Source organism: Artibeus jamaicensis, unplaced genomic scaffold (genome assembly GCF_021234435.1).
Source record: "Artibeus jamaicensis isolate MK-2021 breed Jamaican fruit bat unplaced genomic scaffold, CSHL_Jam_final contig_419, whole genome shotgun sequence".
Lineage (NCBI taxonomy): Eukaryota > Metazoa > Chordata > Mammalia > Chiroptera > Phyllostomidae > Artibeus > Artibeus jamaicensis.
In genome coordinates this window covers 2,078,548-2,105,027 of record NW_026521824.1, presented here as the reverse complement: position 1 = coordinate 2,105,027, position 26,480 = coordinate 2,078,548, and the positions used below count along the sequence as shown (strand labels likewise).

Genomic DNA, 26,480 nt, shown 5'->3' with positions numbered 1-26,480 from the left:
TCAAGTTAATACTAAATTGCACTGTTACTCCATAACCTAACCCCTCACCCCATGCCTCCCTAAGAAGGTCTACACAGTACTGCTCTGCCTGCCGCACAACCCCTTCCTTGTGCCCTCCACCCATGTTGCTTAGATACACCAACAGTGCCTGCTGCACACCACAGGGACTTTGAACCTGTTAGTCCCTCTGCCTGGATAGCTCTGCGCCCGGATCTTCTCTTGGTGATTCATTCAAGTTTCTCGACTCATATATATCATCCCCTTAGTTTAAAAGGCCCCTAAGCATCCTAGCTAAAACAGAACCTACCCCATCACTCACTGTTTTTTTCACAGCGCTGATCACTATTTGAAATTATCTTATTTTGCTGACTTGCTTCTTGTTTGGACCCCTACTCAATGAAAGAAGGAAGGATTTTGACTGGCTGTTCACTGTTAATCCCCAATATCTAAAATCAAGACCTAAAATAACTAAAATTACATTGAACTATAATCTATAAGCTATTTCTATATAGTATCCACTTCATTGTTCTTTATCCTCAAGTATTCTGTACATATGCAGCACCTAACACCACTCATGAGCACACAATAAACGTCTGCTGAAAGAATGCATAGGGTGTCACGACAATTTACAAAAAGGTTGGCCCTTAATATACAGATGATATGCAGATGAACTATCTGCTTTCAAGTTTAACAATCAGTGCTAATCTGATTATCAAATTAAACATCACATAGTACAGATTGTAATGGTATGATTATAACTCACTCAGCAATTTTCTTTGAAAGCTCCATACACGATGAATTAGAATTTGCTGAAAACAACACCAGGCCTCCTTTGGTTATGTTCATCTTGGTTTCTAATTCAGCTGTCGCCACACAAAACATCAAAACTTTCTTAGTTTTCCAATTCTCAGGGCCTAGAGGGATATAAAATACATCAAGAAATGCCATATGATATTAAATACACTTCAATGGAATGGATTTCTTTTAAATAGCAAATGACTTCAGCTGAAAGAAATTATTTTTATTATAATAGTTATATTAAGTATATATGGACCAATAAAAAGTCCATTTAGACTTAAAGGTTCCAAATTTATGGAAATATGCTATCACATGATTTAATTAGTTGTCACGAGCACTGGGAATAAACAATAAACTTACAAGAAAGGTGGAGCGGAAGAGCTCAGAGTTTTACTGTGTGCTGCTTAAAGCCAATTATGGACAACCTCCTTTTATGCTCCTCCTCCTGGATCAACACACAGAAATATGGCAGAGCCATTAGCAAGGACATGGACTGATTGATCCTTAAACAATAAGTACATGGCCCATCTGTGCCCAGCTTTGCCTGTCATACCTCTTTACCATAAAACCAACCTCCCCCTGGCCTTGCAGCTACCTCTCTGATGCCTAGGTCATGTCTAAAACTGACCTTGTTTTCTGCATTTTCCTCAAGAGGAACACAGGTGGACTACATAATAACTTTGCAGGAAAGTGAAGTAACCATGCAAATGACAGGCAACAATGTCCAAGCATACAGTCATGGAAGCTGAGGTTCTCATCCCACTGGCCATCAATGTGCCCTTCTACCTTCCTCTCTCAGGGCTGAGTGGACACAACAGCAATAATCTAGTCATCCACAGGGGTTAGGGACACCTTCCCAGCATGCCCCCTGCATCTTGGCAGTCGTTTATGTAGGATGCTCTGGGAAGGCTAGTAGATTATGAAAGGCTGTGCAGATCTTTTTTGTTATTCTTAAATTTTCATTACACAAATAATATACAAACACATTCTCCTTGGAAAAAACAGAAATATGACAGTTAGCTGCAGTCACCAGCCCTGACACCAGGTTCCTCTGCATCCACCTCCCTAGTTCTTTCATTAGTTTGGTACAGATACCATCAGGCCTCTTTTACACATTCACACACACACAATCCTCATAAAATGTATGTATAAAAAATACATTTCTAATATAAAAAGGTACTGTACAAATCTACTTGTAATTTGCTTTTTCATTAAACAGTAACTATTGACAAGCCAAGTTAGAAACTAGAGACCCCTCATGTCCTTTGTAACTGCTGCCAGCATTCCATGGTGCAGATATGCCAAATTTTGCAGGTTACCATCCTGAACAGGCCTCCTTGTACCCATGTGCATGTCTCTGCAGTAACTGTAAAAAGGGAACCACTGGTTCACGGGGGTGGTGCAAATTATGGTCCCACCAGAAGGATGAGAGAGTGCATTTCCACACAGAGTGCACCTCTTAAGGGATATTCCACCATGGGAAATATGGGGCCCTATGATGGCTTTACCTAAAGCCTATGAATGTGCATACGAACCTATGTTTGTGCATACAAACAGAACTGTATGCACAACTGACCAAAGCCCTTAAGAGACCAAGAGGAAACCCTGGTATCTACCATGCAAAATAGCTCTGGGCTCTCAGGTCCTCACTTCCAAGATAACTATGAAAAAGAACTATGGTCATGCTAAAAATGGCCATTGCTATGTACAGCCTATTTGCTGCACCAGCTGTGCCTGATGCATGTCCAAGGACAAGGTCATGAAGTTCTCATTAGAAACACAGTAGAGGCTGCAGCCATGAAGGACATTTCTGAAGCAAGTGTCTTTCCAGGCTGTACACGAAACTGCACAACTGTGTGAGTTGGGCCATTCACAGCAAGGTGGTCAGGAGCAGTGAGTGCTTGTGAAGCCCAGAAGGATCGAACTCCCCACCCTGATTCAGACCTGCGGGTGTTGCCCCGTGACCTCCACCAAAGTCCGGGTAAGGAGCTAAGTCCTTAAGGACTGAAGAAAAGTTCTCTGGAAAAATTTTAATTGTACTTTAAAAAAAGAAAGAAAGAAAATAGCCTTGAAGTAGGATCAGCAAACCACAGGCTGAAGACCAAATCAGGTCCCTCCAAAGATTATTTCTGTAAATAAAACTGGAATGGAACACAGCCACACTCACTGCTTACAAGTTGTCTGTGCATACAATGGTAGAGTTGAGTACTTACTACATCACTTACTACCTGGCCCTCTACAGAAAAAGTTTGCTTACTTTTGCTTTACAGCATAGTGTAGGGCAGAGTGGCTGTTACAAAGACCAGAAACAGCATATATAATTACCAACACTAAAGAGATGGAAGAAACCTTAGGTATGTTCTAATATAATCACCCAACCAATATATGTCTGTGTTTACAAATGGAGGGTACAGGTCTGGAAAAGGAAACAAAAACAAAACTAATTCTCCTATACTTACAAATACAGGCTTTGGAGTTAAAGGTATGTTTGCACCTTGGCTACTACTTCCCCTAACTCACTGTGCCTTGCGTTAAGTCTCTTCCCTCATCCATACAACTGCAGATATTGCAGATTACAGTAAACCTTACTGGGTTACTGTAGATGTAATGTCTGTGTAGCACTTCACACGGTGCCTGCATATATGATACACTGGGTAAATGGGAGCTACGAATGAATCAACATAATATTTTGGTTACCTACCAAACAAGTACAGTAAATATGCATGAGGTGGCCATCTTTTTACATTCCCCCAATCTTCAAACACAAAGCTTCTTAAAGTCTAATAGCATTTTTAAGAGAACTTGGAACACTTAGAACAAAAGTATCTGAGGGATAGGACAAGATCTTAGGGGTAGTTTAGCCCAACTGAAGTCTCCTGCCAAGGAGCCACTCCAACGATGTATGAAGAGCCCCAAGAACCCGCTGCCCACATCCTGAGGGACCCATCCATTCCAAATTCTTCCTTAAAACACACTAACATTCCTCTCCCTGTATTCTCCACCCAGGGATCCTGTCCTTTTCTTTAAGATTTACAGGAGAGACTTCCGCCAAGATGGAGGCATAGGTGGATATGCCCTGCCTTCTCACACAACCAAGTTTAGAGACAACTAAATATGAGCAACAGAAAACACAGCCAGAACACAGAAAATTGAACTTTTCGGAAGTCTGATAAATTCTTCATCCTGACCCGTAAGGGGCGAAACCAGCAGCTGGTGGAGCGGGATTGTACAGGAAAACTCGGTTGGACGGACTCAGGCGCACGGAATTCAGGCACAGGGTTGGACCTAGTGAGCGACCCAGCGAGCGACTAAGCGAGCTACCGCGGGGGGAAAACAGCAAGGGAGCAGGACTGTGGGTTGACTGTGGTTGCGCATTTGTGCGCGGACAGACAAGCCAGGGAGTGGGTGATTGGACAGGAACCCAGTGGGTCCCCATGGCAAGCGGCAGGGAGGATCCTGCCATTTCCCTGCTCTGACCCCACCTCCACACACAGCGTCATAACCCAGCGAATCTGAGTGGCCCGGCCCACGTGAACCACCTAAGGCGCTGCTCCTCACCCAGCTGCGAGAAACAGCAGAGGGGTCGCCATTTCCCCGCTCTGACCACGCCCCCACATACAGCGTCACAACCCAGCGACCTGGGAGTCCAAGGCTCTGCTCCTCACACTTAAAGGGTGCGAACAGACCAAAAATAGCTCAAGAAGATCTCAAAGCCCCAGAGCCTATAAATCTAAGCGATGAAGAAATAGCAAAACTCTCAGACACACAGTTTAAAACACTGGTGATCAGGATGCTCACAGATCTGGTTGATTATAGCCACAAATTAGAGAAACATACGAAGGTGAAACTAAATGAAATGAAGGGAATTGCACAGGAAACCAATAGTGATGAAAAGGAAACTGGGACTCAAATCAAGGGAGTGAACCAGAAGGAAGAAAAAAATGACCAAACAGAAAAGTATGAAGAAACAAGAATGCAAAAAAATGAGGAGAGGTTTAGGAACCTCCAGGACATCTTTAAATGCTCCAACATCTGAATTATCGGGGTACCAGAAGGGGAAGAGGAACAGCCACAAGTAGAAAACTTATTTGAACAAATAATAAAAGATAACTTCCCCAATCTGGCAAAGGAAATAGACTCCCAGGAAATCCAAGAAGCTCAGAGAGTCCAAAAGAAGGTGGACCCAAGAAGGAACACACCAAGGCACATCATAATTACATTACCTGAGATTAAAATGAAGGAGAGAATCCTGGAAGCAGCAAGAGATAAGGGCACAGTCACCTACAAAGGAGTTCCCATCAGACTGTCAGTGGATTTCTCAAAAGAGACCTTACAGGCAAGAAGGAGCTAGAAAGAAGTATTCCAAGTCATGGAATCCAAAGACCTACAACCAAGATTGCTCTATCCAGCAAAACTTTCATTTAGAATGGAAAGGCAGATAAAGTGCTTCTCAGGTAAGGGCAAATTCAAGGAGTTCATCATCACCAAGCCCTTATTATATGAAATGTTAAAGGGACTTATCTAAGAAGAAGAAGATAAAAAAGATGAACAGTGAAAGGACAACAAACTCACAGTTATTAACAACCACACCTAAAACAAAAGCAAACTAAGAGGACAGCTAGATCAGGAGTGGAAACATAGAAATGGAGATCACATGGAGGGTTAGCAACATGGGAGTGGGAGGAGAAGTGGGAGAAGGTACAGAGAATAAGTAGCACAGACAGTAGATAGAAAGTAGATGGGGGGGCAAGAATAGTATGGAAAATATAGAATCTAAAGAACTTGTGACACATGGACATAAACAAAGGTGTGGGAATGGTGGGGGAGGGATGTGCAGGGTGGAGGGCAATGAAGGGGGGAATAGGACAACTGTAATGGCATAATCAATAAAATACTTTTTTTTTTAAAGTTTCAAAAATTATCCACAGACACATGAAAACCATGTTCATTACAGAACAACCATTACTAAGAACCACTAGATTACAGATACAAATACAAAGAAGTCCTGTAACAGAATTCCTTTAACAAAAGTTATAAAGAAAAAGCCACAACATGACTGATAGAAGTAGGGGAGACACAGAACGGGCAAGTCTCAAACCCACAATGTGGTGATTAAGAATCTGGAGGGCTATCTTGGCTGTGGAGGTGCCCTCTGAGAAGCAAGAGGTCACAGCTCCACACTGGGCTCCTCAACCTGAGGCACAGGTGCTACGAAGAGGAGTCACCATAACATCTGGCTGTGAAAGCCAGCAGGGATTACATCCAAGAAAAACAAATGGCTGCTCAAGACCAAGGCACTTCTCTTAAAGGGAATGCACACAGACTCACTTGCTTACAAATCTACTCTAAGCTTCTGCACAAGGGGAGCAGCTTGAAAAGCTCCAGGAACATATATGGGGAAGGACTAAATTGATTAAGGGACTAAATTGATTAACATCAAGGTGGGTGCTGGAGGGGCAGGGGTCCAGGCAGCAGGGATGGAAGTGCGGGCAAGCACCCTTATTTCTTTGTCAACTTCTCCCCCAACTGAGCCAGCAGGTGCAGGCTGGCACCAAGTCGGTGCTCTCCATTAACCAGGCTAACACCATTCCCTACCTCTGGTGATTCCCTGAGACCCTGCCCCACCCAAATCACTAGCCCAGCCCTAGTCTCTTCCAGCAGTTCCTCCACACAAATGGCTGGCTCAGCCCCCACTGTGCACCCTCCCCAAATCTCTGAAACATCCACAAACCTCAAAGAAGCAGCAACGAACTTTGGCATGTCTTGCAGTACTTAAGTGTCCCAAGAGCCCACAAAAACAGCAATAGGTCTCAACTTTCACTGTAATTCCCAACAAGTGATCCCAAGCCTAGCACAAGCTGTGGCCAGTCTTCACCTGGAACACAGTCTGAACTACACATGTGCTTAAACAGTCTTCAAAAAAATTTACTGAAGCCGAACGCAGCCTCTCCAACACCACCAGCCGGTACACTGATACAGATGGGTTTCCAGAACACTCACCTAGTGGGGGAAGCCAGTGCTACAAGGGGCCTGCCCTCCAGAAAAGAATTCTGGAGTTTTTTGGGTCCCCCCTTCATTAATATACAATTACTGGCCTATGTTTTAAAACATGATGCTTCAAAACATAAAGCTTCATCACAGACCCAAGCTGTCCATTTCTCTGATGGGTTGAGTAAGTATTCTTATCCCCTGTCCTAAATGGAAAAACAAAACAACAAAAACTCCCAACAAACAAAAGCCCAGACCAGAAGGTTTCACAGGTGAAATTTACCAAACATTCAAAGAAATAATACCTAACCTTCTCAAACTTTTCAAAAAAATTTGAGAGAAGGTTCCCAAACTCATTTTATATAACAAGCATTACCCTGAAACCAAAACCAGGCAAAGACAATACAGAAGAAAATTATAGGCCAGTATCTCTAATGAATAGAGATGCAAAAATCCTCAATGAAATATTAGCAAACCAAATTCAGCAATACATTAAAAAGATCATACACCACGAGAAGTGGGATTTATTCCCGGAATGCAAGAATGGTTCAATATGCACAAATCAGTTAACATGATACACCACATAAACAAAATGATGGATAAAAACCATATGAATGTATCAATAGATGCAGAAAAAGCATTTGACAAAATCCAACATCCATTTATGATCAAAACTCTCAGCAGAGTAGGGGTAGACAGAACACAGTTTAACCTAATAAAAGCAATACAGACAAACCCACAGCAAAGCTGAAAGCTTTTGCTTTAAGAGCAGAATCAAGACACTTTTATTCAACATACTACTGAAACTCCCAGCCATGGCAAACAGACAAAAAGAAATAAAAGGCTTCTAAACTAGAAAAAAGTAAAGTTGTCACTATTTGCAGATGACATAACAATGTAGAAAGAACCCTAACTATTCCACCAAAAAATAGAACTAATAAATTCATTAAAGTAGTAGAACACAAAATTAATGTTGAGAACTCAGTTGCATTTTGATACACCAATAAGGAATCATCGGAAAGAGAAATTAAGAAAACAATCCCATTTGCAGTTGCATCAAAGGATAATAAAATACCTGGAAATAAATTTAACCAAGTATGTAAAAGACTTGGACTTGGAAAACTGTGAGACACTGAAGTAGATACAAATAAGTTAAATGAATATACCATGTTCATAGGTAGAAAGAATTAATATCACTACCCAAAGCAATAGTACCCAATACAATCCCTTTCAAAATACCAATAGCATTTCTCACAGAACTAGAACAAATAATCCTAAAATTATGTATGGACCACAAAAGACCCCAAATAGCCACAGCAATATTGAGAAAGAACAAAGTTGGAGGTATCACATTCCTTGACAGAAACCTACACTACATGGCTAGGGTAATCAAACAGCATGGTACTGGCATAAAAACAAGCACATATACATCTATTGAACTGAATAAAGGGCCCAGAAATAAAACCCATACTTATATGGTCAACTAATCTATGACAAAGAAGGCACAAACATACGCGTAAAGACAGTCTCTTCAATAAATGGTTTTGGGAAAACTGGACGGTCACATGCAAAAAACAGCAAACTAGGCCACCTTCTTATACCATATACATAAAATAAACTCAAAATGGATTAAAGACTTAAATTTAAGACCTGAAACCATAAAATTCCTAGAAACAAACATAGGCAAAAAACCCTCTGACATCACTCTTAGCAATATTTTTTGGATATATCTCCTAGGCAAGGGAAATAAAAGAAATACAAATGGGCCCTGGCTGGTGTGGCTCAGTGGATTGAGTGCTGCCTGAGAACCAAAGGGTCACTAGTTACATTCCTAGTCTGGGCACATGCCTGGGGTGCGAGCCAGATACACACCAGGGGGCGCTCAAGAGACAACCATACACTGATGTTTCTCTCCCTCTCTCTAAAAATAAATAAATAAACTCTTAAAGGAAAAGAATATACAAATGAAACTATCAAACAGTTTTTTAACTAAAAACCATCAACAACACAAAGACAACCTACTTGAATGGGAGAAGATATTTACAGCCAACAAGGGGTTAATATACAAATATGGAACATGTACAACACCAAAAAACATCCGATTTAAAAAATGAGCAAAGGACTTCAGTAGGTATTTCTCTCAAGACACCATACAGATGGCCAATATGAAAAGACGTTGAACATCTCTAATCATCAGAGAAATACAAATTAAAACCAAAATGAGATATCATCTCACACTTACCAGAATGGCTATCAATAATAAATCGATAAACAAGCGTTGGCAAGGATGTGGAGAAAAAGGAACCTTTGTGCACTGCTGGGGCAGAGACTAGAGAAAAGAGTATATAGGTTGCTTGAAAAATTTAAAAAGTCATAGAGCAAGACAAACACCATAAGATTTCACTTACACGTGGAATCTAAAAAAACAAAATAAACAAACTCATAGACATGAAGAACAAACTGATGGATGCCAAATGGGAAGGGGTTAAGGGCAAGGGTGGAAAAGGTGAAAGGGATTAAGATGTACAAATTGCCAGTTATTCAAACAGTCACAAGTATGTAAAGTACATAAGAAACATAAGAAATACAGCCAATAATATTAGAGTAACTATGTACAGTGTCAGATGGATAGTAGACTTATGAGGAAAATCACTATGTAAGATGTATAAATGTCTAATTACTATAATGCACACCTTAAAGTAATATAAGATTGTAAGTCAACTGTAATTAAAAAATGAATTTTTACCCTCCCAGGCTCCTCCTGCCTCCCCCCACCCCCACCTACTAAGACACCCAGCAAGCAGTGACCTGCTCACTGGCTGCACATCCCAGCCAGCCTAGCGATCCTGTCACACCTCAGGCCAAGACCTCACCAAAATGCCATCTCGAATGGAACACGCCATGGAAATAAGGACATTCACATTTCACAGATGCACTGGGGACAGATGCTACTTAACAAAGGACCTGAAAGTGCTCATAGAAAAGGAGTTCTCTGGATTTTTGGAAAATCAAAAAGACCCTCTGGCTGTATACAAAATAATGAAAGACCTGGACCAATGCTGAGATGGCTAAGTGGGCTTCCAGAGCTTCTTTTCACTAATTGCTGGGCTCACCATCACATGAAATGACTATTTTGTAGTACACATGAAGCAGAAGGGAAAAAAGTAGGCAGCTGAGCAGCTACCTCCTCCCCAATAAAGAGTTCTCTCAATGGGTTGATTAAGGAATCTGCCCCACACCTTCCCCTGTGTGAGGACTTCATGAGCAGATTGGAACCCTTAGAAAATGTACAAATAAAATACCACTCCCTTTGACAAGAGAAAGAAAAGCCAATTAAAGCCAGATAAGCTTTTGATTTTTTAAAAAAGTGAATTTTTTAAAGAGAATCATACACACACATAAGAAAACACATTTTTCTTCTGATAGTTATTTTTGCATTTTTCTAAATTTACTTTAAATATTTTTTATTTACTGATTTTTTAGAGAGAGGGACAGAAACATCAATTTGCTGTTCCACCTGTAATATCACATAAACCAGAAGGCACCTTAATTCCGGATGACCATTCTAAATTGTCATCTGGGACTATAATCCTGAACCAGAAAGCAGTGATTCGATTTGACAGTGAAGGTGTTGATTCTCGTACCCTGACCAGGGACGGAACCCACAACCTTGATGTATTGGGACAAAACTCTTACCTACTAGGCCAAATGGCCAGAGCCTAAATTTACTTTAGAATGTGAGATTTATAACAAATGTGAAAACACAAAAAATGTCAGCACCTCTGAAAAAGCTAATCATACTCCTCGTCGAATGAGATTTGACAATCGGTTAAGTCTCACAAATAAAACCACACTGAAAAACCTCTTGCTTTTGGACATACTAACAAATTCAAAACCTGTCATCCATATTTCAGACAGGAAAGGCTATTATTAGTGTGTTGCTGCTGGGGAAACCCAAGAGTTAAAATTTTTTAGCTTCAGAGTTAACAGGCTTAGTGATTAATGCAGGTAGAAAGCTGTTGTTCCAGGAACTGAAATGTATGACCAGACCTGCCTAGACTCCAAGAGGCCTGCAAGCAATTCAACCTTTGTGCTCCAGGATTGTAAGCCATCAAGAAGGTATCTGAGCCACTGTGCTCCATGGAGAGGAGGTCTGCTGACCAGGATGCAGATAAAGAATCACAGGTCAACAGATGAAGGTATGCTAGGAAAATCTGTCAAGACTGCAGCTTTTACCTGATTAACCTTTTCCCCTGAATTACAAACCCCTTCCTTACCCACCCTTTCCTTTTTATAAAAAGGGTCAGTTTGAATAAAAGACAGTTTTTTAGGTTATATAACCCACCAAGACATCTTCACAGATCAAAAGCCATCTGACTAAAGGGCCCATAAAGATTCATTCTCCGTCTCTCCTTACTGGTTCTGGTAGTGACAGGTAGCACAAACACTGACTTTCCCAGTTTCACACTGTCGACTCCTTCCAGGACGGATTCAGAACTCTGGTAAATCTGGGTATTTGGTGGGGAGTCCCGCTGACTGCTCGGACTGGGGGTCCCAGGGTGCAGACTTGAGAGACTCCCTAGCAGCTGCCAAGTGATTTCACTTGGGAACTCTACTTCTCCGATTGTTGGCACTCCAACACCTTCACTGTCAAACTGAGTCACTGCTTTCTGGTTCAGGATTATAGTCCCAGATGACAATTTAGAATGGTCATCAGGAATTAAGATGCCTTCTGGTTTACGTGATATTACAGTGCTCTCTGTGGTAGAATGGGGTGGGGGAGAACCTCCATTCGGGGAAAACAGCCCTTTGGGACAAATTTACGTTGATTGGTTGCCCTATGCCTATAAACCTATGACTAAAAAGAAAATGATTTTTTATTGTAACCTCTAAGCTCAGGAGCATGATGGCCACTGAAGAGGTCTTTAAATTATTATACTATACTACAGTTAGAGTTGTTGTCTCAAAGAGCAGAGAAATGGAATGAAATACATTATGTACAGGCAGGCCTTTATAATTTTATATAATAAAGATGCAGTATTAAAAGGAAATTGATTAATGATCCAGAGAAAAGGGACTCTGCTTATGGCAGATAGCAGAAGCTCAGGAGATGGACCAGGGAGATCAGGACATCTGGCTGCTGCGAGCATGGTCAGGGGTCCCACTGTCCCTCCAGCCCTGGGGGAGACCTTACTTGGCTGATGGAGCCAGAGGTGGACCCGAACCGGTCTCTCCATCCCAAATCTGTCAGGGAACCAAATTCAGTGCAGGACAAGCCCCTATTAGGGCAGGGCAATCACACTGCAAGGGACAAGGGCACTGGAAAAATGAGAGGCCCAAGTGCAGGAAAAGGAGGTCAGAGTCTGAGAACTTGAAAAACCTACAGTGGGGGGGCTAATAGTAGACCTTTTTATTGATACCAGAACAACATATTCTGTGGTCAATCGACTTCTCACTGAACTGTAATTGGAATTTCTGGAAGCCCTGAATGCACATTTTTTTCTTTGTAAGATTTGATTTTATTTATTTTGAGAGGGGGAAGAGAGAGAGAGAGAGAGGGAGAGAAACATCAATGTGTGATTGCCTCTCGTGTGCCCCCTATCGGGGGACCTGCCCTGCAACCTAGGCATGTGCCCCAACGGGGAATTGAACCAGCAACCCTTTGCAGGCCAGCACTCAATCCACTCAGCCACACCAGCCAGGGCTGAATGCCAATTCCTCTTGAAGCCATTAGAATGTGCTGTGGAAGATAGAGTTTTTCTCGTCTGGGAAGAGATTTGTTATCAAAACCCTGTGCTCAAATCACTTTCTCTCCAGAATAACAGCAGCTCCCTCCAGAGCAAGCCCAGCTGTTCCTTCTGTAACCAAAGGAAGGAGGAGGAAAGCGACTCTGGCTAGAAGGAACTGAGAATCAGTGAACCCCATTGTGTGGAACGCTGGAAGGCCAGGGAGGGCTAAGCGAGCCTCCCCTGCAAAAGCTGACCTCAAACCAGGGGCAGGGGCTCCTGATAGGAGGCAGTACCCTTGCAAAAGGAGACCCTAGAAGGGATGTGCCCAATAATTCAGAAATTTCAGGAATACGGACTCATTTGGCCCTTCTGCTCCCCATACGATACAAGATTTAAGGGCCATAAATGACATTGTACAGAACAGTATACCTGGGCACAGCCTCTGGTATTCAGTATTGGACTGAAAATATGCTTTCTCTTGCATTCCGGTTGACCAGGACTCTCAACTGTTGCTTGCTTTTAAATGGCAGGACCCGGAGTCTCGGGTCAAGACTCAGTACTGCTGGACAGTCTTACCACAAGGCTTCAAGAACTCCCCAGTGATTTTTGGGAGACCCTGAGCCAGGACTTAGAAGACTTAAAACTAGAAGGAGGAACTCTGTTACAATACAAACATGCACGAACCACTTGACATCTGTGGCTGTAGAGTATCAGCACAGAAGGCCCAGAATTGTCAACAAGAAATTGGGTTTCCTGGGCTCATGCTTGAACTTGGCCAAAAGAAGTCTTACTGGACTTGTCAAAAAAACTAGAACACACTGTCTAGGGGTAGCCAGCCTGCTAGAGAGCTGTGGCAGCCACCTATGAGCTTTTACAGCAAGCTGAAAAGTTTTCCTTAGGACAGGAAAACTTTTTCTGCACCACACCAAGTGCCGAGCCTGCTGGAGCACAAGGAAATTCGTGGCTCACTACTGGAAGAATGGGCAGGCACAAAGCAATTCAAAACTGTAAGTTACTGCCTGCCTCCCTTCTCCCAGAGCCTGACTCAGTTGTGCTAATGCATGGCTGCACTGAAATAATTGATGATATTTATTCTAGCAGAATTGATTTAAAAGACGGTGAGTGTGTATCTGGAAGGAAAGAGGACTATGAACTTCCAATGAAAAGAAAACTAAACATGCAACAGAAATTTTAATTATTAGGGGCTGCTCAGGGACCTTTACAGGTGGCAGTTATGCAATGCCTGGGGCATCAGAAAGAGGACACCTACGTGGCTAGAGGAAGCAATCTGGCTGATTAAACAGCGAAACAGGCTGCTAAAGGGACATTTATGTGCCTTTGGTACCTGTTCTAGACTCGTCACAATCCAACCCTGAATATTCAACTGCAGACTTAGAGAAAGCTGAGAGCTGGGGTTATGAACCACCTACATTAAACTATGGCTCGCGGGCCCTGGAGTTCCCAAAGCCCCGTGTGCCAGAACAATCCTAAGACAGATCCCCATCAGAAAGAAGAGGGGAAACAATACCAAGGACAGTCCCGTTTGAGGACTGGCAAGTAGACTACCCAGACACCAAGGGTCCGAGGATGGAAACATTGTTAATCTTTGTCGACACATTTTCAGGATGGGCAGAGGCTTATCCTACTAGAACTGAGAATTCCTCAGAGGTAGTTAAAACCTTCCTGAGGGAAGTAATTCCTCACTTTGGCTTACCCCAGGAACATCCAGAGTGATAATGGAGTTGCTTTCATTTCAGAAATTGCACGAGAACATTAGTAGATTTTTAGGAATCAAGGGGAGACGCCACATGGCACGGAGACCTCAGGCTTCTGGGAAGGTAAAGATGAATCACACCCTGAAGAAAAATGCAGCCAAACTGTGTGAAGAAACTCATCTCCATTGGGATCAAGTTTTACCTGTTGTCCTGCTCAGGATAAGGGTGGCTCCTTGAAATGGAATTGAGTCCTCGTGAAATTTTATATGGGCGACCTTTTCAGGCTATGATTAAAGTGGGAGATATGTGTGTAGGTCAAGAACTGGAGGTAAAGCACTATACATGAGGTTAAAGTCAGACTTTAGCTATATTGGAGACCTCTCCCCCACAGGTTCGATACATTCCTTTGAGCCTGGAGATAAGGTGCTACTCAAAACCTGGGCAGGATCCCCCAGAGAGCCAACTAGAAAGTGGACTGGACCTTGGGATGTACTCCCTAACCCCCATGTCAGTGACACTGGCAGGAATCACACCTGGATTCATCACACCAGAGTAAAGAAAGCACCAGAGTAACTACAAGAAGACCTGAAAGTCATCTTTCAAAAACAATGACTTAGTCTTTTTTGCTAGTTTTTAACACTGTATTATGGAGAACTTACTCCTTTCAAACAAGATAAAAAGATTTGGGTATATTTAGCAATAAATGTTCTAAATATCTTGACTTTTGTGTTACAGGAGGAACCTACATTGAACAGACTCACTTCACGCCTTATAGATTATTTTTATTCCCCTGGAAAGTCTCAAAATTATACTTTGTTTCAGCATCTCAGTAAGACCATAACCTACTCCAGTATTTACAACTGGGGACCAGTAATTAAAGGGCAGGGAAATGTTTGCCTTAAAAGTCACTAATGTAGCCCCACCTGGTGTGTTGCAACTTCTGTCAAATATCCTAAAAACTGTTTACCCTTTCGGCAGATGTGGAAATGAACTGCACCACCAACACTGATATATATCATGCCTTTGATCATGTTAAATTGCTGATCATGTTAAATCATCCTGCAGGATGATTTCCAATATGTGGAAGGACTGTTTATTCCTATGTTCTAACAAATGTTCCCGGACCATACTCTCTAGGAAGACTGACGGTGGTGACGCCTCAGAAGCCCCACACCACCAGGCTCTCAACAGGAAGGCTCCCTTGTGCCTAATGTAATAATGATTTGTGCCTTTTTAGCCCACCTAATTATATATCTTCAACTATACTTGTAATGCCAGTCATGGTAACCTCTTTGAATGTATAAATACATAGATTAGCCTGCAGGATGGTAAAAGCTTTTGATAGAGCCCAGGCCTGTGAACCAAAAGATTGCAGTTGATTCCCAGTCAGGGCACATGCCTGGGTTGCAGGCCAGTTCCTAGCAGGGGCCAGTCCCCAGCAGGGGACATACCAGAAGCAGCCATACATTGATGTTTCTCCTCCTCTCTCCTTCCCTTCCCTTCTAAAGATAGATAGATAGATAGATAGATAGATAGATAGATAGATAGATAGATAGATAGATAGATGATAGATAGATAAATAAATAAAAAATTTTTTAAAAAAACTTTTGAGTGCCACCTCTCAAGCCATTAGGGCCATCAGTCAAGAACTACAACAAGTTAGAGAAGTCATATTAGAAAATTGTGCAGCTATGGGCTACCACCTTTTAAGACAGAATCACAGGTGTTAAGAATTTAAAGGACTCTACTACTTCAATCCGAATGATAATTCATAGCTAATAGAGCATAAAGTAAAGCAAGTAAATTAAGTGGTGCCCAAGATAAAATGAAGAGGGATTCTTTGGTACTGAGTTGTCTAAACTAACTTCCTAGCTGACTAATATTGCTGGTCATGGAAAGACATCTGTTGTTTTCCTTCTTTTTATCTTTTTCAGTATCACAGCTTGTTGCATACAATGTGTCCCCTTATGTGGATCTGCAATTAAGTGTATTCCTTAAGAGACTTTCTAATGCTAGGATACATGTTGGTAACCACCATACCTGGTTTCAAAAGCTGTAACCCCACCCCCCACCCCCCACCCCCCCACGGCTAAGGCTGAATGCTTAACCTTCAGAACATAAGCCACTAAGGAGACAAAGCTTATCTCCCTGGCAGGGATGCTGCCTCTGTCCCCTTTTGCCTGGCTCCCAATGCATGATCGGTTAGCCAATGATGGGTAAGATTCCTCAAGGGAGGAACCACCTAAGACAGGCATGATCATGGGGGGCCCCCAGGGAAGGACAGGAAGGACTTGGGGACTATAGAATAAGGGGGTGATAGACCCTCACCCCTTGGCTTTGACATAGCCTGAGTCCTCATTCTGTCTGCAAGAAGTCTCCTGATCTCCTGGCTGCCTTACATCCCCAGCCTGACTTAAGCCTGAAACAATGACAGAGGGCGGTGCAGCCCTGTGCTGGAAAGGGGGGTTCCCCAGGGTGATCAGACCTAAGAAAGAGTACATAAAATCCTGTGAAACCTGCCTTTATAAGAATGCCCTCAATTAAATGATAAGGGTCCAAGCAGGAAATGAGTTTGTTTCCCAAAGTTTTGTAGCCCTTTAGCTAACAGACCCTGACTCAAAATAAGCCCTCGTAGTTCTTTGATACTTACTGCCTGACAATGATTGATGAGCTTTACCTGTATTCCTGTGCAAAATGAACCCAATAAAAGCCCACTGAAGAAAAGGCTCTCGGCCCTTCTCCTTTGAGAGATTGGCCACCTATCCTACCCAAGCAGATCAAGTCTTGGTAGACTTATTCTCATCCACGATAGCCAGGGGGGCAGGGCCCTGTGGGCAGAGCCCCCTCCCCAATACATGCTCTACAGCGAAATAATTACTTCCACAAGAAACTGATCTAAGAAGATAGTTAAGACTAACATTGGGATAATGATGGGGGAACCCAGGAGTTAAAAAATGTTAGCTTTAAGTTATAGTTAACAGGCTTAGTGGTTAATGCAGGTAGAAAGCTGTTGTTCTAGGAACTGAAATGTATGACCAGACCTGCCCAGACTCCAGGAGGCCTGCAAGCAATTCAACCTTTGTGCTCCAGGATTGTAAGCCATCAAGATGGTATCTGAGCCACTGTGCTCCATGGAGAGAAAGTCTGCTGACCAGGATGCAGATAAAGAATCACAGGTCAACAGATGAAGGTATGCTAGGAAAATCTGTCAAGACTGCAGCTTTTATCTGATTAACTTTTTCCCCTGAATTACAAACTCCTTACCTACTCTTTTCCTGAATTCCAAACCACTTACCCGCCCTGTTCTTCTCCTTATAAAAAGGGTTGGCTGAAATAAGATCTAAGACAGCATTTGAGAGTATGGTTTTTGAGAGGACATAACCCACCAGCTTCTCAGACCGCTAATCATCTGAATAAAGAGCCTATAAAGAGCCCTGGCTGGTGTAGCTCAGTGGATTGAGCACTGGCCTGCAAACCAAGGGATCGCTGGTTAATTCCCAGTGAGGGCACATGCCTGGGTCTCCGGCCAGGTCCCCAGTAGGGGGCACATGAGATGCAACCACACATTGGTTTCTAAAAAATAAAACATTAAAAAAAAAAGAGCCCATAAGGATTCAATCCTCATCTCTATTTATTGGTTCTGGTAGTGACCAGCAGCACGAACGCCAACTTTTCTGGTTCACTGCTTGCCCTCTAAAGCACACATGTAAAAACACTTTCTACCTAAAGATGGCTCGTGTAAGAATGTGAGGACTCAAGTCTGCTCTCCGTGGTTACTAGTTACTAGGCCTTGGGCAGGTCACTTTGCTTTACAGGCTTCAGCCTTTTCCTTCCTGACAAGAAAATAGATGCTTGGTAAAAACAGCTTCCCCCGCCAGAATTTAAGGTCCAGAACAGCAGTTTTTTTATTTTGTTTTACTATTTTATTCTCTGCTGTACATTCAGTGCCTAAAACAGTATGTGGCACATGGCAGAGACCCAATAAATGTTTGTTAAATAACAAATGTCTGTTGAATAAAGCCTGACTTCAGAGTTGCAATGATTAACAAATGGAATTGAAAGCAGTCTGCAAATTAAGAGGCATTGTAAAGCATAAAGAATTACTTTTATTAGTAATACCTCCAATAAAATGTTTTTATGTCAATATTAAATAAAATTCGAATTGTAAGACCTAAATTGAGTATCTTCCATGCCTCTGTGATCCCAGGCACTTTGCTTTCCTCTCCATGAGAATGTTTTCTTATGGCTAACACCATGTTCTGCGTGTTCTGAATTCTTGTAACTCAATAAAGCAGACCCATTTAAAACACGGGGGAAGTGAAGCCCGGAGACGAAGAAACTACTCAAGGCTGAATGGTCTCTAAGCAGCAGGCATTATGCCAAATTCAGTCTGACTTCTAGTACAGACAGTTGTGCATACAACAGAAGGCTGCACAGCCTATTTCCCAACACCACAAAAAAAAATGACTTGATGCTCCACTGACTCCTGCATTTCAGGTAGTGGAATCTGACAAATACCTGGATTTTGAAAAATGTCTACTGTAAATACGCCTGGTTTGGAAAACAATTCCTATCAAGTGCCTACAAAAGAACGCGTAACTTTGGTTCAGAACTTCCCACTTGGGAATTTACCCCACGAAAGAAAAAGCTATATGGCCAAAATGCTCACTGCAAAATTTTTTGAAAAGGAACACTGGACATAAAAAAAAGGTTCCATTATATGGTAATTATGTAAAACTAAATATACAATCAATATTTTTTAAAATATCAGGGACTATACAAAAGAGAATTAAGAGCAGAATTGTGTCTCCTCTAATCAAAACTGTGTAATAATGGGACAATCCAGGGCAGAGCAAGAATACAGACAAGAAAGATATGATTTAGTGGGGTACATAATGTGGGTGAATTATTTTTACTTGTGCACTTAAATTTTTAAACATTAGAAATCATACTCCCTCACGCCCCAAATTCCCATTCCACATTTCCTATTCCTTACAAAAGCTAAACGCTCCAACTGCGCCAACATTAAAACAATCTTTATCACCAAAGTTAATATATTGGGGAAAAACCTTTTAAAACTGAATATCTAAAAACTGCATCAAGGTCCTCAGTAGTTGCTGCGTGAATTGAGTGGAATAAAAACATCGTTTGAGAAGGGAGTAAAGAAATTTCCGCGATTAGCACGGCCAAATTAAAATTAGGGGCTCTGTCAGACCGGGGATCGGTGATGGCTGGGTTTGAGCTTGTTTTCCAAGCTGCCTAGACGCAGGTCCCAAATTCAGGGCTTAACTCCTAAGGACGCCTGGAGAAGGAAGTCCCACCGGCAACGCGCCACACCCGGACCCTGCGAACCAGAGACCTGACAGGAGGGAGGAGGGAGGGGGGAGGGGGGAGAAGGGGGAGAGGGAGGGGGAAGGGGAAGAGGGAGGGGGAAGGGGAAGAGGGAGGGGGAAGGGGAAGAGGGAGGGGGAAGGGGAGAGGGCGGGGAAGGGGGAGGGGGCAGTTTAGGGTGCGAGGCTGGATTGTCCTAGTCGCACCCACCCGTCCCGTGCACCTGCGCCCCGCAACGCCCGCGCCGCCACCCGTCACTGGCCCCGCCCTGCCTACCTGGCCCCGACCACAGGCCCGGCCTAGCCGCAGCCTCGGCTGCCTGCCGAAGGAAGAACGGACCAAGCCTCCAAACGGCGTCTCTAAGACCAAAATGGCGACCACACGCGCTAGCACAGCGTCGGCGCCCAGGGCGTGACCGGTGGGCGGGGTAGGAGGCGGGGCCAGGAGTAGAGTCTGCGGAGGAAGGTGGCTAAGGATTGTGGGTGTGGTCCAGAGGGAGGAGAGGCTCCAACCCATCTGGCCAGAGAGACGGGGCTTGGCTTACCGGAGAGCTGGTGGGTGGGCTGGGCTGACCCTCTCCACCCCAGTAATGCTGCTGTGCCCTGGGCAGCTGTGAAAGCCGGAGGCTGGTTTAGAGGAACACTGAGTGTGATGTTTGGAATTACAGATGTCTGGGTTCAAGTCTTCACTGGCCCATAACCTTGGGCAAACTCACTTCACTTCTCTGAGCCTTAGTTGCCTCATCTGAAAAATGGAGGTGATAGTACCACCTATCTCATGGGGTTGTGAGGATTAAGTGAAACATCCGCAAAGGCTTGAGCAGTTCCTGGCATAGACTAAATGCTTTGTTGTTATTATTGTTTAGCCTATGTTGCCCTAATTTTTCTTTTTTTTTTAATTTTTTAAAATTTATTTATCTTTAGAAGGGAAGGGAAGGAGAGGAGAGAAATATCAATGTACGTTTGCTTCTGGTGCATCCCCTGCTGGGAACTGGCCCCTGCTGGGAACTGGCCTGCAACCCAGGCATGTACCCTGACGGGGAATCGAACCTCGATCTTTTGGTTCGCAAGCCCATGCTCAATCCACTCAGCTACACCAGCCAGGGCTCCTAATTTTTCAATATTATAAATGAGTTGTGTTTTGGTACACACTGACTGAATTCTTTATCATTTAAGTATGTTTTTCTTTTATTATATTTATAACATAATAATAGCATACACATATGTAGCATGATATGTCAGACCAGGTCCTCTTTAGTGCTTACCACCTATTAACTGTAACAAGAGTATGAGGTAGGTATTATTATCTCCATTTTAATAATGGGAGTTGAGACACTGACATTAAATAACTAGCCAAGTGACAAAGTAGACAAGAATTTCAATCCAGGCTGCCTGCATCAACTTCTCAAATAAGCTCACCCCTGTATCACACAGTGTTTCCAATTCTGTTTCCTATTTTTCACAGGACTGAGACATAAAATAATTCATCAGTGGTCGTGCAGCTACCTAGAAGCAAACAGTCCTCATACTTCTCCGATCTTATTTCACAGTGGAAAAATACAAGCATCTCAATTTATGAATTGTAAATTAGGTGCTATGTCATGAAATAGAGTCATTTGAGACATTTCTTTTGCCAAACAACTTTACAGGGACACACCCCCGCAAAAAGCAAGGCCCATGAGCCCATTGATAAATTTGCTTCACAAAACTGAATCTTCTCAAAGCATAAGTTTATCAGGTTATTAGATCAGGTTTACTTTGCTTCCTCTGCCTTCTGATCTAAACCTGGACCATCCGCTCCCCCTCCCTGCTTTTTTTTTCTTTAAGGATTTTATTTATTTGTTTGTTTGTTTGTTTGTTTATTTATAGAGAGGGAAAGGGAAGGAGAAAGAGAGTTAGAGAAACATGCCTCTCACGTGGCCCCCACTGGGGACCTGGCCTGCAACCCAGGCATGTGCCCTGACTGGGAATCAAACTGGTGACCCTTTGGTTCTCAGCCCTTGCTCAGTCCACTGAACTACACCAGCCAGGCCTGCCCACCCCCCCAGCTGCTTTTACCCGGTTGTTGACTCCATCCTTCCCACCACGGGTTGGGGAGAGAGTGGCACTGACCAGGAGCTCATCCCTGTCAGCTCGATGATTCACTGAAAGGATAAGCCACTGAGCCAATGAGGCATGAGATACACAATTGCCTGCTGGAGGCTGGCTCTCTTGTGTCACCCACCAAGAATACCTGGAGGGGGACCCTGGAGAGATGTTGAGAAAGGCAAAGAGGGTGAGGGACTTAAATGGCCTGTTGAGTTTAAGCTGAATCTGAAGTCAGTAGGCTTCTGAACTTCTCAATTATGGGAGCTAATAAAGTCTTCTCCACCTTCTGAAGCCAATCTGGATTGGGTTTCTATCACTTGCACAGAAGCCTGCATGTTCTCTCCCTACTTGTTCTTTCTTACCAGCCTGTTCCCCCAGGGAACCGCAAAGCCTTTCCACATGCTGTTCCTGCCTCTAGGAATGCACTTCCTGTCAGGATGGGCGGGGTAGGACAAAACAGCAGCTGAACTACAACCTGGAAAAGACGGCTGATGTCAAACCAGAGGGCTGAAAGGGCGGGCTTTGCCAAAATGAATATCTACATAGCAACCTGAGCCCAAGGAAAGCCACCAATAATATATTGCCGCTTTGTTCAAAGAGGACCAAATCCCTGCCATATTCCCTGCTTGGGCGTGACTTCTTTGGCCACACTTTGCAGACTGGAGAACCTCGCCTGGGTGTGCAAACCCCAATAAAGCTCTATACTGCCTAACTTTGTGGCTGATCGGCATTTCTTCCTCAGCGGAGCCTAAGAAAACCTTTCGCTTCCTCCTGCAGTCCTGTCCCTTCATTAACTCCTACTTAAACTGTATCTCAGGGGAATCATCATTTTCAAACCTTCTCACCCCATAAAAACCTATTTCATGTACTTGTCCTTCATTAAGCTTATTATGATTACTAATTATTGTTCATTATGCATTTATTTTTATGATTATTTTATAAATATCCCCAAAGACTGGAAATCCCTGCAAACAGGCCCTTTGTATATTCTGCTTATCACTGTTACCCAGTACCCAGCACAGCACCTGGCACAAGTACGGTACTCAAGAAATGTCTGTAAAATGGGTGACCTCAGAATGAACCCACCTTAGTGAAAAGAAGGTAGGCCGTAGCACAGAATTATTCAGGTGTACCTCATTTTACTGTACTTAGCTTCATTGTGCTTTGCAGATGTTGGGGGATTGTTTGTTTGTCTGCTTACAAAATGAAGCTTTGTGGCAACCCTACCTAGAGCAAGTCTATTGGTGCCATTTTTCTAACACCATTTGCTCACTTCGTGTCTGTGCCAGATTTTGGTAATTCTTGCAAATTCAAACTTTTTAGTCATTATTATATTTGTTTATGATGGTCTGTGATCTTTGATATTACTATTGTAATTGTTTTGGGCACCATAAACCATGCCCATATAAGACAGTGAACTTTATTAATAAATGTGTGTGTTCTGACGGCCCTACCTACTAGCCATTCCCTCTCTTCTTCTCTTTGGGCCTGCCTATTCTCTGAGACACAACAATATTGAAATTAGGCCAGTTATTAGCCCTATAATGACCTCTAAGTGTTCAAGTAAAAGAATAGTCACACATTTGTAACTTTAAATCAAAAACTAAAACTTTTTAAGCTTAGTGAGGAAGGTATGTTGAAAGCCTGGCTAGGCCAAAAGCTAGGCCTTTTGTGCCAGTTAACCAAGCTGTGAATGCAAAGGAAAAGTTCTTGAAGGAAATTAAAAGTACTACACATGAATGATTAGAAATTGAAACGGCTTTATTTAAAATGACAGGGAGAAAGTTTAAGTAGTCTAGATAGAAAAGTAAACCAGCCCCAACATTCCCTGAAGCCAAAGCCTAATCCAGAACAAGATTCTAACTCTCTTCCATTCCATGAAGACTGAGAGAGGAAATTACAGAAGGAAAGTCAGAAACTAGCAGAGGCTGGTTTGTGAGGTTTAAGGGAAGAAGGCATCTCCACAACATAAAAGTGCAAGGTGAAGCCTCAAGTGCTGATGTTGGAACTGCAGCACATTAACCAAAAGATCTAACTAAGACCATTAATAAAGGCAGCTATACTAAACAACATATTTTCAGTGTAGACAAAGAAGCCTTTATTGGAAGAAGCTGCCATCTTGGACTTTCATAGCCAGAGAGCAGAACACAATGCCTGGTTGTAAAGCTTCAACAGACAGGCCAACTCTTGGTAGGTGCAAACACAGCTGGTGACTTTAAGTTGAAGCCAATACTCATTTTCCATTTCGAACATCCTAGGACCCTTAAGAATTACACTAAATCTGCTCTTCCTGTGCTCTATAAGATGTGTGACAGCACATGTGTTTACAACATAGTTCACTGAATAATTTAAGCGCACTATTATGATCTACTGCTCTGAAGAAGAGACTCCTTTCAAGGTATTACTGCTCACTGACAATGCACCTGGTCACCCAAGAGCTCTGACGGAGATAGGTGTACAATGAGGTTGGTGTCATTTTCATGCCTGCTAACACAGCATCCAAGCCACAGCCCAGGGGTCAAGGAGTAATTTTGACTTTCAAGTCTTATTATTTAAGAAATATGTTTTATAAGGCTGCAGTTTCCATAGATAATGATTCCTGTGATGAATCTGGGTAAAATAAACTGAAGACCCTTGGAAACAATTCACCATTCTAGATGACACTAAGAACATTTGTGATTCATGGGAAGAGGTCAGAATATCAACATTAACAGGAGTTTGCAAGAAGTTGATAACCCCTCATGGATGACTTTAAGAGATTCAAGACTTCAGTGGAGGAAGTAACTGCAAATGTGATGGAAATAGCAAGAGAATGAGAATTAGAAGTAGAGTCTGAGGGTGTGAATTGCCGCAATCTTATAATAAACTTTAATGGATAAGGAGTTGCTTCTTATGAATGAGCAAAGAAAGTGGTTTCCTGAGATGGAGTCTACTCCAATCGAAGATGCGTTGAAGATTACTGAAATGACACCAAGGGATTTAGAATACTATAATATATCAACTTAGCAGCAGCAGGGTTTGAGAGAATTACCTTCAATTTTTAAAGAAGTTCTACTGTGGATGAAAAGCTATCAAATAGCATCACATACTTCAGAAAAATCATTATCAAAGGAAGAGTTTATTAATGCCACAAACTTCATTGTTATCTTATTTTCAGATATTGCCACAGCTACTCCAACCTTCAGCAACAACCAACCACTCTGATCAGTCAGCAGCCATCAACACTGAGGCAAGACCCTCCACGAGCAAAAATAACAAAAGGATTACAACTCACAGAAGGCTCAGGTGAAGGTTAGCATTTTTTAAATAAATAAAGTATTTTTAATTAAGATATGTACATTGTTTTTTAGACATAACATTCTTTCACACTTAACAGACCGTGGATACTGTAAGCATAACCTTTATATGCACTGGAAAAAAATTTTCCGTGACTTGCTTTTTTGCAATATTCTCTTTTGTTACTGTGGTCTGGAACCTAACCCATAACATCTTTGAGGTATGCCTGCATAGGATTTGTGCCACACAGAAACAATATTCCTGAAATTTTATAAATCAGCTCTCCTGAGCCAGTATGAGTTAGCTCCTGCATATCACTTCCAGGATTTTGCAGCAAAACAGCTGGTTTCCGGTCAGCTTCCCCTCTCCATGAGCACTTAGCTTATAGTTTCCTTTGTTATGTAACCTCAAGTACCACTTCCACCCATCTTCCATTCTAAAATAAAAAACTTTTATTTTAATTTAATAACTTTTTAATTTTTATTTATTTAATTTTAGAGAGAAGGGAAGGGAGGGAAAAAGTGAGGGAGAGAAACATTGACCAGTTGCCTCTTGTACACCCCCAACCAGGGACCAAATCCAAAACCGAGTCATGTGCCCTGACTGGGAATTGAACTGGTGACCCTTTGCCCTGTGGGATGATGCTCAACCAACTGAGCCACACTGGTCAGAATCTAAGACTGTTTTGAAATCCATCTTAGGTTGATGTCTCATTGTCTTCCTTTTTTTTTATCCTTGGGATTCAGGCCAAGGGAAGGAGCATGGTGCACATCCGGTCCAGGCAACCCACCAGTGACTGCAGCCCTAGCCAGTGCCGGACCTTCAACTGTCAGAGAACCACCCACATGAGCCCACTCAAGCCACAGAAAAGTGAGAGATAATAATAAATTTTTGTTTTAGGATATTGCGTTTGGAGATTTCTTGTTACACAGGTAAGGATAATGAGCAAGAAAGGAGCAGAAGGAGGATTTAAAGCCTTGCTTAGTTCCACTCCAGTGCAGTTTTGGGTTAGTCTCTTGCAGAGCTTGATAATCCGTTGCCCATTTACAGGTATACACAGTCTTTGCATGTTATGGAAGTGCTTGACTTGCCTACCCAGCACCATTGACCATACTCAAGAGCCAAACTGCTTTCAGAATATGAATCACAGTGCCCAGGCCTAAGACGTTTCCCTTTAACATTTTTAAATGTAATTTTAATATTTTTTAAAAATTTTTATCCTGAGTTGAGGATTGATTTTAGAGAGAGTGGAAGGGGGTGAAAGAGAGGGAGAGAAACATCAATGTGAGAGAGAAAGATTGATTAATTGCTTCTCCTACATCCCCTGGCCAGGGACGAAACCTCACAACCTGGGCATGTATGTGCCTCACGGAGTCAAACCCTTTGGTTTATGAGATGATGCTCCAACCAACTAAGCCACACCAGTGAAGGCTTAACATTATTTTTAAAGGAAGAAAAGAACCTTTGCTATAGTTTTATGGAAATTGTATGCAGCAGGGTAGAACAGAAGGCACAGACTTCTCCTTCAAATGATTACTGAAAGGAAAATGCAGAGA

At 42.6% G+C, this 26,480-nt stretch overlaps 1 protein-coding gene, 1 long non-coding RNA gene and 1 pseudogene across 8 annotated transcripts in view; 2 read left to right on the top strand and 1 right to left on the bottom strand.

The window, feature by feature from the left end:
* PRPSAP2 (phosphoribosyl pyrophosphate synthetase associated protein 2) overlaps positions 1-19,952 on the bottom strand; it is a 68,521-nt gene extending 48,569 nt beyond the window's left edge. For 2 of the 5 annotated variants that reach the window (XM_053665676.1, XM_053665677.1), the window contains exons 1-3: positions 19,838-19,925; positions 1,159-1,243; positions 764-914 (exon numbers count right to left, since the gene is read on the bottom strand). In XM_053665676.1, coding sequence (XP_053521651.1) covers positions 764-882 — 119 coding nt within the window. In that variant the 5' untranslated portion in view covers positions 883-914; positions 1,159-1,243; positions 19,838-19,925. Of the gene's footprint in view, positions 1-763; positions 915-1,158; positions 1,244-19,837 lie in introns of those variants that run through there. The other 3 variants (XM_053665680.1, XM_053665678.1, XM_053665679.1) reach the window with 3 other exon arrangements.
* Positions 9,664-9,954, top strand: LOC119062249 (protein S100-A10-like; annotated as a pseudogene).
* On the top strand, positions 10,847-25,848 carry LOC119062251 (uncharacterized). Of its 3 annotated transcripts, none has more exons than XR_005084947.2 (4): positions 10,847-10,985; positions 17,321-17,420; positions 24,806-24,939; positions 25,671-25,848. It is a non-coding gene; the product is annotated as an uncharacterized LOC119062251 (long non-coding RNA). The 3 variants fall into 3 exon arrangements; XR_005084946.2 differs by having other exon boundaries at positions 17,238-17,420; XR_005084945.2 differs by lacking the exon at positions 10,847-10,985 and having other exon boundaries at positions 15,260-17,420.
* Positions 25,849-26,480: the final 632 nt, after the last annotated feature.